At 41.3% G+C, this 16,106-nt stretch overlaps 1 protein-coding gene across 4 annotated transcripts in view; it reads left to right on the top strand.

Annotated features, from left to right (window-relative positions):
- The first annotated feature begins 3,997 nt into the window (after positions 1–3,997).
- The window catches only part of rock1 (Rho-associated, coiled-coil containing protein kinase 1), a 40,052-nt gene continuing 27,943 nt past the window's right edge, over positions 3,998–16,106 (top strand). For all 4 annotated transcript variants that reach the window (XM_017471016.3, XM_017471015.3, XM_017471014.3 and 1 more), the window contains exon 1: positions 3,998–4,871. In XM_017471016.3, the coding sequence (XP_017326505.1) occupies positions 4,779–4,871 (93 nt within the window). In that variant the 5' untranslated portion in view covers positions 3,998–4,778. The remainder of the gene's footprint in view (positions 4,872–16,106) is intronic.

Raw genomic sequence — 16,106 nt, 5'->3', positions numbered from 1 at the left:
AAAGAACAGCTTTAAACAGTAAACCTTTATTATGGCTTGTCCAAGACTAGGCATAAGAATAAATGTTTGCATATAAATTCATGACCCTAAATGAGTAAAGTCCAAAAATTTCAAAGAGAATAAGAGAGATTAACCAGTATTTCAGACATCTCAAATGTGGAAATGGGTCACATTGATCTATAACATAATAGGAGGGTTAATAAGAAATTAAACACTAACCAAAAAAAAAAACTTTAATTCCAGGGGTTTTTTTTGTTTTTTGTTTTTTTTGTAGAAATCTTGTAGTTATGATTTGTTTTTATTTCTAAGCCATTTTATCTGTGTTAAACTGTCACTGACAGCATTTTATAACAAATAAGGCGTTGTTTTAAAGGGAGATTAACAGAGAAACAGAGACGCATCAGAGACACAGATGGATAGATAGACACACACAGATAGAAACACAGATACACAGACTTTCAGAATGGGAGACAGATAGATTTTAAAAGGAAAATGCACAGACAGACAGGTACACATAAACAGTTCAATAGACATTCAATCGTAGGGCACCAATTATGTTTATTGTTACTAAATTAAAGAATAAATGCTACATGGAGACAGATAGACAGGGGAGCGGACTATCAGAAGGACTGGGACACAGATAGACAGCTACACTGATAGATAAACAGACAGACAAATAAACTATCCGAAGGGTAGACGGATAAACAGACAGAGAGATAATACCTAATCACGTGTTATGATTAAGATTGTGTTTAGTGTTAATAAACAAAAGGAAAATGCTACACACTAGACAAATAGACATACAAGCAGTCATCTAGACAGACAGACAGAGAGATATGTAAACAGATAGACAGGTATATAGACAGCTATACAGAAAACCTATTAGAAAGTAAGACAGACAGATATATAAACAGATAAAACACTATTCATGTTATGCCTAAAATTATGTTTATAGTTACTAAATTAAAGAATAAATGCTACACACAGACAGGCAGCTAGACAGAAAGAAAGCCAGACATATACAGTGGATAGAAAATTAATACACACCCTTTAACTATTTTCACTATTTAGTTGCCATACAAACTGGCATTAAAAGAGAATAATTTTTTTCCTAGCTAATCTGCACAAACAATTTAATGTCATAATGACAAACAAACCATGGTGGCTCAGTGGTTAAGGCTCTGGGTTACTGATCAGAAGGATGAGGGTTCAAGCCCCACTACCACCACACTGCCACTATTGGGCCTTAACTCTCTGTTCTCCAGGGGTGCTGTATCATGGTTTATCCTGCTCTGTGAACCCAACTTCATAAAAAGTTGGGATATGTGACAAACAAAGGCTTCTTCTTAAAATAAACATGTTTATCTATTTTTTTTTTTTTACATGAACAACTGCATTATCTTGGTTTTATAAGTATACACCCCCATTACTTTAACACCCCTTAATCAACCTCAGGAATAACCACCTGTCTTCAAAGTCACATAGTCACTTAATTTTTCAACACCTGTGTGGAATCACAGCAATTGTCTTGATAGCATGAATAAAAACAGCTGTTTACTATGGCTCTTCAGTTTCCAAGTGCAGATCCACACAAAGGTAGCAACATGAGCTCAAAAGACCTCCTAAAACGGTTCCGCAACAAGGTCGTGGGAAGGTACACAACACATGAGGGATGTAAGAAGATTTCTAAGGCTTTCAAGATACCACAGAACACTGTTAAGGGCATGGCACCACCCACAGTTTGCCATAATCTGGGGGTCCATCAATACTAGATGACACTTGGTCAGAGAGGCCACCAGGAACCAAATGGCAACTTTGAAGACATGCAGGATTTTATGTCTAACAGAGGAAAACGTGCATCATACAACAATCAAAGATATTGCACACATCTGGCCTGTATGGGAGCATGGCAAGAAGAAAGCTATTACTCAAAAAGTCCATCTGGAGTTCTGCTTGAAGTTTGTACACAGACACCATAAGTATCCTTCAACGAACTGGCAGAAGCTTTTGTGATCAGTTTAAACCAAAGTAGAGCTTTTATGCCATGAATACAAACATGGCCCAACACCAAAGTCCACCCAAACTCCATCCTGAATGTGAAGCATGGTGGGGGAAGCATAATGTGGAAGGATTGATGGAGTCAAATACAGGGAGCTTCTGGGGAAAGTACATTTGAAAATGGGTTGGAATTTCATATTCCAACAGGACAATGACCGTAAACATAAGGCCAAAGCTAACATGGAGTGGCTTGCTAGGAAGAAGGTGTTCTGAATGTTCTGGATTGGCCTAGTGAAACACTGACTTAAATCCAATTGAAAATCCATACAGTGGCTTGAAGGTTGATGTCCATCTGTCCAAACAATCAAACAAACAAACAAAAAAACCCACAAAACAACAGCAACAACAAAAACATAACCTCTCCAAGCTGGAACAGTTCTGCAAAGAGGAGTTGGGAAGATCTCCAAATCCATGTGTATACACTCTGGGGTGTTTATACTTACAAACAATTCACTGAGTTCAGATCTGTCAGTTAAGTCCTCTCTTTTTTTCCCCAAATGAAAATGAATTAATTACATTCATGTAGAATATTGTGATGTTTGAATCAGAGAAAACACATTTATATCCAGGAAGTTCACAGAGCCTGACACAACTAAATGTCAAAGTGTTGAAAGGGGGTGTATTTATTTTCTATCCTCTGTAGATAGACAGAAAGACAGACAGGTGGATAGACAGACAGGTGGACAGACAGACAGAGAGAAGGGTAGACAGAGAGACAGACAGAAGGGTAGACAGATGGGTGGATAGACAGACAGGTCAAGAGTCAGCTAGACAGAGAGAACGGTAGACAAACAGACAGAGAGGTGAACAGACAGATAAAAAAAATTAAATGAATATAAAATGGAAATCCTAGATCAGCAGTTTATTTGGACTTTTCACTAAAACATGAAACATATTTACATTTTAAAACAATAATAAATAAATATTTATGATCTGGATCCTAATCTGAGCATTTAGCAGTGTAAAAACTCGTCAGTATTTCAGCTGGATGAAGAGCCCGATGCGGAACTCGCAGCGCATGCGCACTACACACCAACGGTCTGTGGGAAAAAACACGCCCACGTCCTGTTTAATTTGCAATGTAAGACAGCGGCGCTAGAGAGCGGTACTGGGGCGTGAACAGGAATGAACGGAGTTATAAAGTTTTGCACTTAGACAATATAAACATGTAAGAAACAGAGACTTACAATATAAAAAAGTATAAAACTTAATTATATTAACATAAACATAATATTTCATGATTTTTATGGTTTAACAAAGTTTTATAAATATTTCTAAACCATGTTTGATGAAAATGTTTTGCTCTGTTTTGAAGTTTCAGACGAGTTCTCTAGCGCAGACTGATTTACACGAAAAATACGACAATTAAGTCAATTTTAAATGAGTACATATGGGTTTTATTACAACTGGAATATACTCTATATTTCGAATAACGACGGATGACGTCATCGTCATGACGTCAAGTGCAAGCCTTCTGTTTTCTGGAAGTTTTTTTTTTTGATAGATTCAAATGGATTATAAAGTGTGAATATTAAAAAAATAAATATTTATATTTTAAAAAGTAAAGGAATAAACACAGTTGCCCTATATGTAAATTTATACTTGGCAAATTTCAATTATTTATTGTTTGAGATATTTTTGCTGAACTCTATGAGTTATACAATATTTATTGGGTAACATATACATACAAATAATTATTCGTAGTATTTAAAAGAACAAATTATATTTTAAAAAATGTTTAAAAGTATTATTATTATTATTAGTCGTAGTAGTAGTTTAGTCCATCCCATTAGAAAATATTTTATATGTATAAATGTTTTATATTTACGTTCATGTACTACAGTATATTATATTATTTCTAATAAACAGACCTTTCAGCGCATGCGCAGTACGCATCAACGTGTTCCCCCGCGGTGGAGTGCTCCTGCGCATGCGCAGTGCTCAGTAAGTCTCTGAACAGTTTGAACAGGAAGGCGGACATGTTGCTCGGGCACTGGGAGAATTTGTTATTTTTGAAACAAACATCGTCGATTAAAGTCTGATTTATCGATGTTAATACACCTCACTGGATTACTGTACGCCTTTAGTGACGTCTAAAACTTGAGATTTATCCACAGCGGACACCTTTTTAATCACGGGATTCTGAATGGTTTTTTTTTAAGTGTTTGAAATTCTGAAGGCGAAGTTTTTTTTCTGTTTTTTTTTCCGCCGCTTTTTGCAGCTGTCAGAGTGATATGGATTCAGGCCTGAGATCATCACAACTTTACCACTTTACATATTATTTTTATTATTAACTTCTCAATCATGTATCTGGCTATATATATATGTCACTTTTAAAAAGTATATATCTATATATTCGGGCGCTAATTTAAGGCAGCAGCAAGGCTCAAATCAGTTGCTGGAACTTTTTTTTCCTGTTTTCTTTGCCAACTTGCCCTGGACTGATCAGGATTAAAACTACCTAACTTTCATTTGTAGACTCTTTCCTGTAAAGATGCGGATTTTCGTCGTATTTCGCTCCTTTCTACGCAGTGACGAGACGGAAAAGCTGAAAAGACAGAAGAATCCGCTCCTCTGATCAAAACTCGGACTCTAAAGGAAGTTAGCTAGCTCAGAGCTAGCAGGCTAAACTCATTAGCTGGCTAGTCGCGAGGATTAAAACACCTTCTGTATCTATTTTAATTTATCGCAGGATTGAACTTTAAAAAGAGATTATAAAAATGTCTGCTGGAGAGAGTTTAACGGCTCGTTTTGAGAAAATCGATGCCATGTTGAAGGATCCCAAGTCAGAGATCAACACCGACTGCCTACTGGTGAGTTGTTAGCATTGACTTTTAGCCCTTTAATTAGCCTCAAGCTACTTTATACTCCTACCCAAGCGTTATAACTGCCCTTTACATCTTCTTAATAAGCCTTAACTTACTTTATACTCATACCCAAGCGTTATAACTGCCCTTTACAGCTTCTTAATAAGCCTTAACTTACTTTATACTCATACCCAAGCGTTATAACTGCCCTTTACAGCTTCTTAATAAGCCTTAACTTACTTTATACTCATACCCAAGCGTTATAACTGCCCTTTACATCTTCTTAATAAGCCTTAACTTACTTTATACTCATACCCAAGCGTTATAACTGCTCTTTACAGCTTCATAATAAGCCTTAACTTACCTTATACACATACCCAAGTGTTATAACTGCCCTTTACAGCTTCATTATAAGCCTTAACTTACCTTATAGTCATACCCAAGCGTTATAACCGCTCTTTACAGCTTCTTAATAAGCCTTAACTTACTTTATACTCCTACCCAAGCGTTGTAACTGCTCTTTACATCTTCTTAATAAGCCTTAACTTCCTTTATACTCATACCCAAGCGTTATAACCGCTCTTTACAGCTTCTTAATAATCCTTAACTATCTTTATACTCATACCCAAGCGTTATAACTGCCCTTTACAGCTTCATAATAAACCTTAACTTACTTTATACTCATACCCAAGCGTTATAACTGCCCTTTACAGCTTCATAATAAACCTTAACTTACTTTATACTCATACCCAAGCGTTATAACTGCCCTTTACAGCTTCATAATAAACCTTAACTTACTTTATACTCATACCCAAGCGTTATAACTGCCCTTTACAGCTTCATAATAAACCTTAACTTACTTTATACTCATACCCAAGCGTTATAACCGCTCTTTACAGCTTCATAATAAACCTTAACTTACCTTATAGTCATACCCAAGTGTTATAACTGCCCTTTACAGCTTCATAATAAGCCTTAACTTACTTTATACTCATACCCAAGCGTTATAACTGCCCTTTACAGCTTCATTATAAGCCTTAACTTACCTTATACTCATACCCAAGTGTTATAACTGCCCTTTACAGCTTCATTATAAGCCTTAACTTACCTTATACTCATACCCAAGTGTTATAACTGCCCTTTACAGCTTCATAATAAGCCTTAACTTACCTTATAGTCATACCCAAGCATTATAACCGCTCTTTACAGCTTCATAGCATTTTAATAATACTTAAATTTCGTTATACTCATACACAAGCTTTATAACTGCTCTTTAGAGCTTCATAGTAAGTTGTAACCTACTTTATACTTGTACCCAAGCTTTATAACCGCTCTTTACAGATTCATAGCATTTTAATTAGCCTTAAGCTACTTCATTCAGCTACCTAAGCTTCATAACTGTTCTTTGGAGCTTCATAGTGATTTTACTAAGCTTTAATCTGCTTTCTACCTGTTTGTCTGCAGCTTCATAAGCATTTAATAAATGTTACACTACTTTATACAGCTACCAAAGCTTCATAAGTGCTCTTCTCAGATGCATTATAGCATTTTAATAAGCCTTGAGCTGCTCGATAGCACCCGGTAAGCTTTATAACAGTTTGTGTAAAGTTATGAGCTTGACTAAGGTTTATGACATTATAAAGCCTTCTGCCCGATAAGGTTCATAACCTTAGTGTTTGTGTTCATAGATGCATTATAAAGTTGAATAACTTTTGCTGTACATTTAATGTGTGATATTTAGTGTTTATTGGGTTTTATAACACGTGTATAAACTATTAAGGCTTTATGTATGCCTATAAGCTTTAAAAGTTGATTTGCATTATAAACTGCAGCTTTATTTGTCTCCTGTGCGACTTGGAAACCGTGTTCTTGTTTTCAGGCAGTTGTCGAAATGTATGATTTCACTTCCTGTATCAGTTGCTTTAACGTACCTTGTAGACTGTGTGTTAGAAATGTAAACGGATGACTTTCTGGCTAATTGAAAACTACGCAGCAAAGCAACACAGAAACCAAAGCACTCGCTAGAGGGCAAATAAAGGGCATGTTATGGTGTTAAATTAAAAAAAAAAAGTGTTAATTGCGATTTTACCTTGTTATATAAATTAAAATTTACGTTAATGACTTTCTGTGCTATGTTTAGCTGTAACGTTTCGGTATACGCTGCTAAGTCAGAACAGACCACGTGATCATGGTCAATAAATTTCACCTCAGACTTGTTTTAATTGGTTGAAAACGTACAGTAGGTAACATATAGTATCGAGTTTGATTGGTCGAGATTTGTGTATCATCTAGAGCTGCAACTAATCGATAATAATCGATTATGACAATCGTTGTAATGAATCTCATTATGCATTAGTTGGTCTGCGTGGCACGGGGGAGATTTACTCATTGAGTTACTTCTGTTCGGAAAACACGCCTCGGAGAGTAAATGCTAAAGTTGTGTCCCAAATGAAGTACTGTACACTTACACTATGCATTATGTACTCTACCGTCTAGTGTGTGGATTTTAGAAAGGTAATATCATCTTAAATATAACACTAGCATTTTTTTTCACTAACCGGAAGTATAAGCCAGGACGGTGCATGACGTCATACGCAGGCTAGCATTAGCAGACACGCAGAGTCACGGACAATGACTTTCTTCAGTTTACTTTCTGTCAGCGTTACCTTTTATTCCCAACATGACCTCAGTCTCCATCAGACGGAGACGAAATCGTCACGTGGCTGAGGAAGAAAGTCCCCTAAGGAAGGGAGCATTTTATATTAAACACCACGGAGATCAAACAGTGTTGCACGAGCACAAACATGTTTATATCCAAAATGCTCCACAGTGTGTAAGGGGCAGGGGAAAGTGGTGCACGCTGCTTAAAAGGTTTGGTTTAATTTAAGTTTATTGTCATTATATGGTGTATTTGCCTGCTTGCAGTGTAAATTCTGTCGTTTATTATAACGGAAGTGATGAGTTAGTGACGAGGCCTTGTTGCTGATCACGGGCGGTGTAGACGTGCTGATACAGAGTGTAGTGCGAGTAAGATCTGTAATGTCTAATTAAAACAATATGATCAAAAGTAAACTAATGTCTAAAGACAGTGAGGAACAGAAACCACAAGGTGCAGTGAAAGTGAGTTTTTATTATTCATTTAGGCCTGTAGTTTAATTCAGTGTTTTTTTTTGTGCATCCATAAACATAATACATAAATACTATAAAATAAATTTTATATAGACATATTTAATTTATTTTTGTTTATATTGTGTATATAAGTATTTATTCAGTCCTACATTAATAATATACATTCTGGTGTGTGTGTGTATGCGTGTGTGTATTGGGTTATTTTCTGTTTTGTACGAACAGTTGTGTGAAGTTTTATTCTGAAGTTTATATTTGTAACACTCAGTTTGTGGATTTAATTTTAAATAAACAACAAAAAAAAGGCACTGAAAGGTTGCCCCGCCCCAATCCGATTAATCAAAAAAATAATCGGGCAAATAATTGATTATGAAAATAATCGTTAGTTGCAGCCCTAGTGTCATCTCACCCTTAATGTTTCGATAGAGTTGCTTTATAATGTTACGAAGCTCATATATCACGCGAGGTTAGCTTTAAACGTTCTAGCATGAAGATAAACAATTTGCATAACGTTATATCTGCTTATATAAGCTGTGTATGTACGTTATACCAGTATTAAATCTGATAACAGTATTATGTTAAAGACGTAGCAACGGTTTGACTGGGATCGTACATACACATTGTTCGATGTGCGTTTTCTTATTAATGACCTGTTATAATGGGTAACGTTTGTTTGTGAGCGTTTCACCATGTGGTCGTGGTGTTCTGATGATCTCACGCTTCTCTATGAGGTTTCTTTTCCTAACTCACTTCCCTTTTTTCTATTTCTGAAAATCAGATTAATGGGGCTCTAGAGCAGCTATGGATAGGCAATAAAAAGCAAAACACAGAACACAACTAAGTTTATATTTAAAAAGTAGCTTGTTTGTAAGTTTGCGCCTGACCATGTCTGGTCACGTGGTGTTTATTTCTGAATTTCATGTTTTCTCTAGGTATGAATAAGGAAGTGGCCAAGCCTTGGCTTTTCAAAACCTTATTTTCCTGAAGCAAGTTCTCTCTTTGATGAGTTTATAGTGCAGAGCATGATTATAATTCAGAAAGAGCGTAATTTCTTCTGGCAACCTTGAATAAGCCGTGTGTGTGTGTGCGCGGGGGGAAGTGGAGTCAGTTTATTCATCTGACGTCACTGGTTGCTCCATGTCTTGTTTTGGCCTGCCTCACTATCACCTGCCAGTACATCTGCATGACCTGAGGCAGCTACAGTTGAGGTCACTTAGGCAACAGGATGAACTGAGGTAGTTGAGGTAACGTTAAACTGTAGCTGAGGTAACAGAAGTAACGTTGAGCTGTGGCTGAGGTAACTGAAGTGACATTGAGTTGTGACTGAGGTAACGCTGAGCTGAGGTAACTGAAGTAACGTCGAGCTGTGGCTGACGTAATGTTGAGCTGTGGCTGAGGTAACGTCGAGCTGTGGCTGAGGTAACTGAGGTAATGTCAAGCTGTGGCTGAGGTAATGTCGAGCTGTGGCTGAGGTAACTGAGGTAATGTCGAGCTGTGGCTGAGGTAACGTGGAGCTGTGGCCGAGGTAACTGAAGTAACGTGGAGCTGTGGCCGAGGTAACTGAAGTAACGTTGAGCTGTGGCCGAGGTAACTGAGGTAACGTTGAGCTGTGGCTGAGGTAACTGAAGTGACGTTGAGCTGTGACTGAGGTAACGCTGAGCTGAGGTAACTGAGGTAACGTCGAGCTGTGGCTGAGGTAACGTCGAGCTGTGGCTGAGGTAACGTCGAGCTGTGGCTGAGGTAAATGTGGTAATGTCGAGCTGTGGCTGAGGTAACTGAAGTAACGTTGAGCTGTGGCCGAGGTAACTGAGGTAACGTTGAGCTGTGGCTGAGGTAACGTTGAGCTGTGGCTGAGGTAACGTTGAGCTGTGGCTGTGGTAACTGAGGTAATGTCCAGCTGTGGCTGAGGTAACTGAGGTAAGGCTGAGCTGTAGCTGGGGTTAACTAGGTAACGCTGAGCTGTGGCTGAGGTAACTGAAGTAACCTTGAGCTGTGGCTGAGGTACCTGAAGTAACGTTGAGCTGTACCTGAGGTAATTGAATTAATGTGGAGCTGTGGCTGAGGTAACTGAAGTAACGTTGAGCTGTGGCTGAGGTACCTGAAGTAACGTTGAGCTGTACCTGAGGTAATTGAATTAATGTGGAGCTGTGGCTGAGGTAACTGGGGTAACGTAGAGCTGTGGCTGTGGTAACTGAAGTAATGTCGAGCTGTAGCTGAGGTAACTGAAGTAACGTGGAGCTGTGGCTGAGGTAACTGAAGTAACGTGGAGCTGTGGCTGAGGTAACTGAAGTAACATTGAGCTGTGGCTGAGGTACCTGAAGTAACGTTGAGCGGTACGTGAAGTAACGTTGAGCTGTACCTGAGGTAATTGAAGTAATGTGGAGCTGTGGCTGAGGTAACTGGGGTAACGTGGAGCTGTGGCTGAGGTAACTGAAGTAACGTCGAGCTGTAGCTGAGGTAACTGAAGTAACACTGAGCTTTGGCTGAGGTAACTGAATTAACATTGTGCTGTAGCTGAGATAACTGAAGTAACGTTGAGTTGTGGCTGAAGTAACGTTGAGCTGTGGCTGAGGTAACGTCGAGCTGTGGCTGAGGTAACTGAGGTAACGTTGAGCTGTGGCTGAGGTAACGTTGAGCTGTGGCTGAGATAATGAGCTGTGGCTGAGGTAACTGAGGTAATGTCGAGCTGTGGCTGAGGTAACTGAAGTAACGTTGAGCTGTGGCTGAGGTAACGTTGAGCTGTGGCTGAGATAATGAGCTGTGGCTGAGGTAACTGAGGTAATGTCGAGCTGTGGCTGAGGTAACGCTGAGCTGTAGCTGAGGTAACTGAAGTAACGTCGAGCTGTGGCTGAGGTAACTGAAGTAATGTGGAGCTGTGGCTGAGGTAACTGAAGTAATGTGGAGCTGTGGCTGAGGTAACAGAAGTAATGTCGAGCTGTAGCTGAGGTAACTGAAGTAACGTCGAGCTGTACCTGAGGTAATTGAAGTAACGTGGAGCTGTGGCTGAGGTAACTGAAGTAACGTCGAGCTGTAGCTGAGGTAACTGAAGTAACACTGAGCTTTGGCTGAGGTAACTGAATTAACATCATGCTGTAGCTGAGATAACTGAAGTAACGTCGAGTTGTGGCTGAGGTAACGTCGGGCTGTGTCTGAGGTAACTGAGGTAATGTCGAGCTGTGGCTGAGGTAACCGAGGTAATGTTGAGCTGTGGCTGAGGTAACTGAAGTAACGTTGAGCTGTGGCTGAGGTAACGTTGAGCTGTGGCTGAGGTAACGTTGAGCTGTGGCTGAGGTAACGTTGAGCTGTGGCTGAGGTAACGCTGAGCTGTAGCTGAGGTAACTGAAGTAACGTCGAGCTGTGGCTGAGGTAACTGAAGTAACGTGGAGCTGTGGCTGAGGTAACCGAAGTAACGTGGAGCTGTGGCTGAGGTAACTGAAGTAACGTCGAGCTGTGGCTGAGGTCACTGAAGTAATGTCGAGCTGTGGCTGATGTAACTGAAGTAATGTGGAGCTGTGGCTGAGGTAACTGAAGTAATGTGGAGCTGTGGCTGAGGTAACTGAAGTAATGTGGAGCTGTGGCTGAGGTAACTGAAGTAACGTCGAGCTGTAGCTGAGGTAACTGAAGTAACGTCGAGCTGTACCTGAGGTAATTGAAGTAACGTGGAGCTGTGGCTGAGGTAACTGAAGTAACGTCGAGCTGTAGCTGAGGTAACTGAAGTAACACTGAGCTTTGGCTGAGGTAACTGAATTAACATCATGCTGTAGCTGAGATAACTGAAGTAACGTCGAGTTGTGGCTGAGGTAACGTCGGGCTGTGTCTGAGGTAACTGAGGTAATGTCGAGCTGTGGCTGAGGTAACCGAGGTAATGTCGAGCTGTGGCTGAGGTAACTGAAGTAACGTTGAGCTGTGGCTGAGGTAACGTTGAGCTGTGGCTGAGGTAACGTTGAGCTGTGGCTGAGGTAACGTTGAGCTGTGGCTGAGGTAACTGAGGTAATGTCGAGCTGTGGCTGAGGTAACTGAGGTAATGTCGAGCTGTGGCTGAGGTAACGCTGAGCTGTAGCTGAGGTAACTGAAGTAACGTCGAGCTGTGGCTGAGGTAACTGAAGTAATGTGGAGCTGTGGCTGAGGTAACCGAAGTAACGTGGAGCTGTGGCTGAGGTAACTGAAGTAACGTCGAGCTGTGGCTGAGGTCACTGAAGTAATGTCGAGCTGTGGCTGATGTAACTGAAGTAATGTGGAGCTGTGGCTGAGGTAACTGAAGTAATGTGGAGCTGTGGCTGAGGTAACTGAAGTAACGTCGAGCTGTAGCTGAGGTAACTGAAGTAACGTCGAGCTGTACCTGAGGTAATTGAAGTAACGTGGAGCTGTGGCTGAGGTAACTGAAGTAACGTCGAGCTGTAGCTGAGGTAACTGAAGTAACACTGAGCTTTGGCTGAGGTAACTGAATTAACATCATGCTGTAGCTGAGATAACTGAAGTAACGTCGAGTTGTGGCTGAGGTAACGTCGGGCTGTGTCTGAGGTAACTGAGGTAATGTCGAGCTGTGGCTGAGGTAACCGAGGTAATGTCGAGCTGTGGCTGAGGTAACTGAAGTAACGTTGAGCTGTGGCTGAGGTAACGTTGAGCTGTGGCTGAGGTAACGTTGAGCTGTGGCTGAGGTAATGTCGAGCTGTGGCTGAGGTAACTGAGGTAATGTCGAGCTGTGGCTGAGGTAACGCTGAGCTGTAGCTGAGGTAACTGAAGTAACGTCGAGCTGTGGCTGAGGTAACTGAAGTAATGTGGAGCTGTGGCTGAGGTAACCGAAGTAACGTGGAGCTGTGGCTGAGGTAACTGAAGTAACGTCGAGCTGTGGCTGAGGTCACTGAAGTAATGTCGAGCTGTGGCTGATGTAACTGAAGTAATGTGGAGCTGTGGCTGAGGTTAACTGAAGTAATGTGGAGCTGTGGCTGAGGTAACTGAAGTAATGTGGAGCTGTGGCTGAGGTAACTGAAGTAACGTCGAGCTGTAGCTGAGGTAACTGAAGTAACGTCGAGCTGTACCTGAGGTAATTGAAGTAACGTGGAGCTGTGGCTGAGGTAACTGAAGTAACGTCGAGCTGTAGCTGAGGTAACTGAAGTAACACTGAGCTTTGGCTGAGGTAACTGAATTAACATCATGCTGTAGCTGAGATAACTGAAGTAACGTCGAGTTGTGGCTGAGGTAACGTCGGGCTGTGTCTGAGGTAACTGAGGTAATGTCGAGCTGTGGCTGAGGTAACCGAGGTAATGTCGAGCTGTGGCTGAGGTAACTGAAGTAACGTTGAGCTGTGGCTGAGGTAACGTTGAGCTGTGGCTGAGGTAACGTTGAGCTGTGGCTGAGGTAATGTCGAGCTGTGGCTGAGGTAACTGAGGTAATGTCGAGCTGTGGCTGAGGTAACGCTGAGCTGTAGCTGAGGTAACTGAAGTAACGTCGAGCTGTGGCTGAGGTAACTGAAGTAATGTGGAGCTGTGGCTGAGGTAACCGAAGTAACGTGGAGCTGTGGCTGAGGTAACTGAAGTAACGTCGAGCTGTGGCTGAGGTCACTGAAGTAATGTCGAGCTGTGGCTGATGTAACTGAAGTAATGTGGAGCTGTGGCTGAGGTAACTGAAGTAACGTGGAGCTGTGGCTGAGGTAACTGAAGTAATGTGGAGCTGTAGCTGAGGTAACTGAAGAAACGTGGAGCTGTGGCTGAGGTAACTGAAGTAATGTGGAGCTGTGGCTGAGGTAACTGAAGTAACATAGTGCTGTAGCTGAGAAGTGAAGTAACGTCGAGCTGTGGCTGAAGTAACTGAAGTGACGTTGAGCTGTGGCTGAGGTAACGTCGAGCTGTGGCTGAGGTAACGTCGAGCTGTGGCTGAGGTAACGTCAAGCTGTGGCTGAGGTAACGTCGAGTTGTGGCTGAGGTAACGTCGAGCTGTGGCTGAGGTAACTGAAGTAACATCGAGCTGTGGCTGAGGTAACTGAAGTAACGTCGAGCTGTGGCTGAGGTAACTGAAGTAACATCGAGCTGTGGCTGAGGTAACTGAAGTAACGTCGAGCTGTGGCTGAGGTAATTGAAGTAACGTTGAGCTGTAGCTGAGGTAACTAAAGTAACGTGGAGCTGTGGCTGAGGTAACTGAGGTAACGTGGAGCTGTGGTTGAGGTGGCTGAGGTAACATTGAGCTGTCTCTGAGGTAACTGAAGTAACATTGAGCTGTGGCTGAGGTAACATTGAGCTGTGGCTGAGGTAACTTAGTGCTGTGAATGAGCTGTTACTATAGAAACGAAAAGGTATTAGTTTGAGTGCATTAATATAAATCTGTGCTATGTAGCTGCACTACTTTATAGAAAATTAATCAACACCTTCTGACCAGTCAGAATCCAGATCTCAGCAGCCTTTGGATAAATCAGAAATACTCTAGTGTCATTGTTTGAAAGCAGCTGGGAAACAGCTCTAACCTAACTCACACACACAACGGCAGTGTTTTCCCCTCAGAAGTCCACATGAATGGAGGCCATTTTTTTGCCACCCCACCCACCGCTTAATAAAATTCCACGCTAATCAAACAGGCTCTTGTCTGATGGGTGTGTGTGTGTGTGTGTGTGTGTGTGTGTGTGTGTGTGTGTGTGTGTGTGTGAGTGAGTGATTCTTCAGGATCCATGTATAGACAGTCTTGTATTTCAGTTAGACACATTGAGTAACATCAGATGATAGAATAAGAAAATTGTTGAAATGTTATTGGTTTACAATCGAGTGGTGGTTATTAGGAACATAGAAGCGTTTATTTTTCTTTTGCGTATTTTGGCCACAACACAGCAAATATGGCTGCTGAATTTTCAGTTCTGGTACAGACTGATCAACCTGTGTGTCATCTTTAATATGGTGAAAAAGTCTCTTCTCATTTTCCTCCACCTCCTTCTCATCCATCACCTTCTCCTCCACATCCTTACCTCGTTCTTATCCTTCACCTCCTCATCCCCCTTCTCCTTCTCATCCTTCTCATCCATCACCTCCTCATCGCCCTTCTCCTTCTCATCCTTCACCTCCTTCTCATCCATCACCTTCTCCTCCACATCCTTCACCTCCTCATCCCCCTTCACCTTCTCATCCTTCACCTCCTTCTCCTTTACCTCCTTCTCATCCTTCTCCTTTACATCCTCCTCATCCTTCACCTATTCATTCTCCATCTCCTCCATCTGAATCACCTTCTCCATCGCATCCTTCACCTATTCATCCCCCTTCTCCGTCTCATCCTTCAGCTCCTCATCCCACTTCTCCTCCGTCTCGTAGAATTTTCGATTCTGGTCCAAATCAAACCGTCTGTGTGTCATCTTTGGTATGGTGAATTTTTCTGTGAGGAGATGTCTATGGAAGGAGTCTCCAGTGTCAGTGCTTTGTACCAGTCAGAGGTGAAGCAGTGACTTCAAGTTTTCCCACATCTTCAGGACAGAGGAGTTTGCGGTTTCTGTGTAAAATGTGGAGCTGTGTTTATTTTAGAGGAAAAGAGAAGCAGGTGAGAACAGGAACTTTCGCAGCGCGTTAAACACGACTGTAAACTGATCAAAGCTGTAATGTGTCGTTCTTTAATGAATTGTAATTTTTGTCAGATCGCTGTGGTGTAAGAGGAATAAAGCACTAAGTATATAATATGCTGCTCCATTTTAAAAAACTTTTCATATTCATCTTTCTTCTTCTTATTATTCTTATATTCAATAACACACTACATTTCCTCCCTATGTGTAAGACACTTTGCAGCAGGGTTGCCATGGTAACCTGTTTCTTATTGATGGTGTTACTTTCCTGAATATATAGAACACGGTGTAAGAACGTGGGAAACAGAGTGTGTTGCAGTGCCGTGAAGGAGTGTGGTCCGTCTGGCGCGTTTTGATGATGTCACGATCGACGGGTTAAACAGCAGTTTTGTCGAGTAACGGTTGCTGTTACAGTTACGCTTCTCTGTGTCTTTCTTCACTTTCCTTCTTTCTCTTCTAAACCCTCAGTCTTCTCACTGGTCACACACTAGGGATGTCATGCGAACCGATACTTCGGTACCAACATTCTTAAAACGTGACGGTACTTGTGTTCCTGCAGTTGCGTAGGTACCGATTGTATTAAA

This window comes from Ictalurus punctatus, chromosome 7 (genome assembly GCF_001660625.3).
Source record: "Ictalurus punctatus breed USDA103 chromosome 7, Coco_2.0, whole genome shotgun sequence".
Lineage (NCBI taxonomy): Eukaryota > Metazoa > Chordata > Actinopteri > Siluriformes > Ictaluridae > Ictalurus > Ictalurus punctatus.
This window is presented reverse-complemented; position numbering and strand designations above follow the sequence as displayed.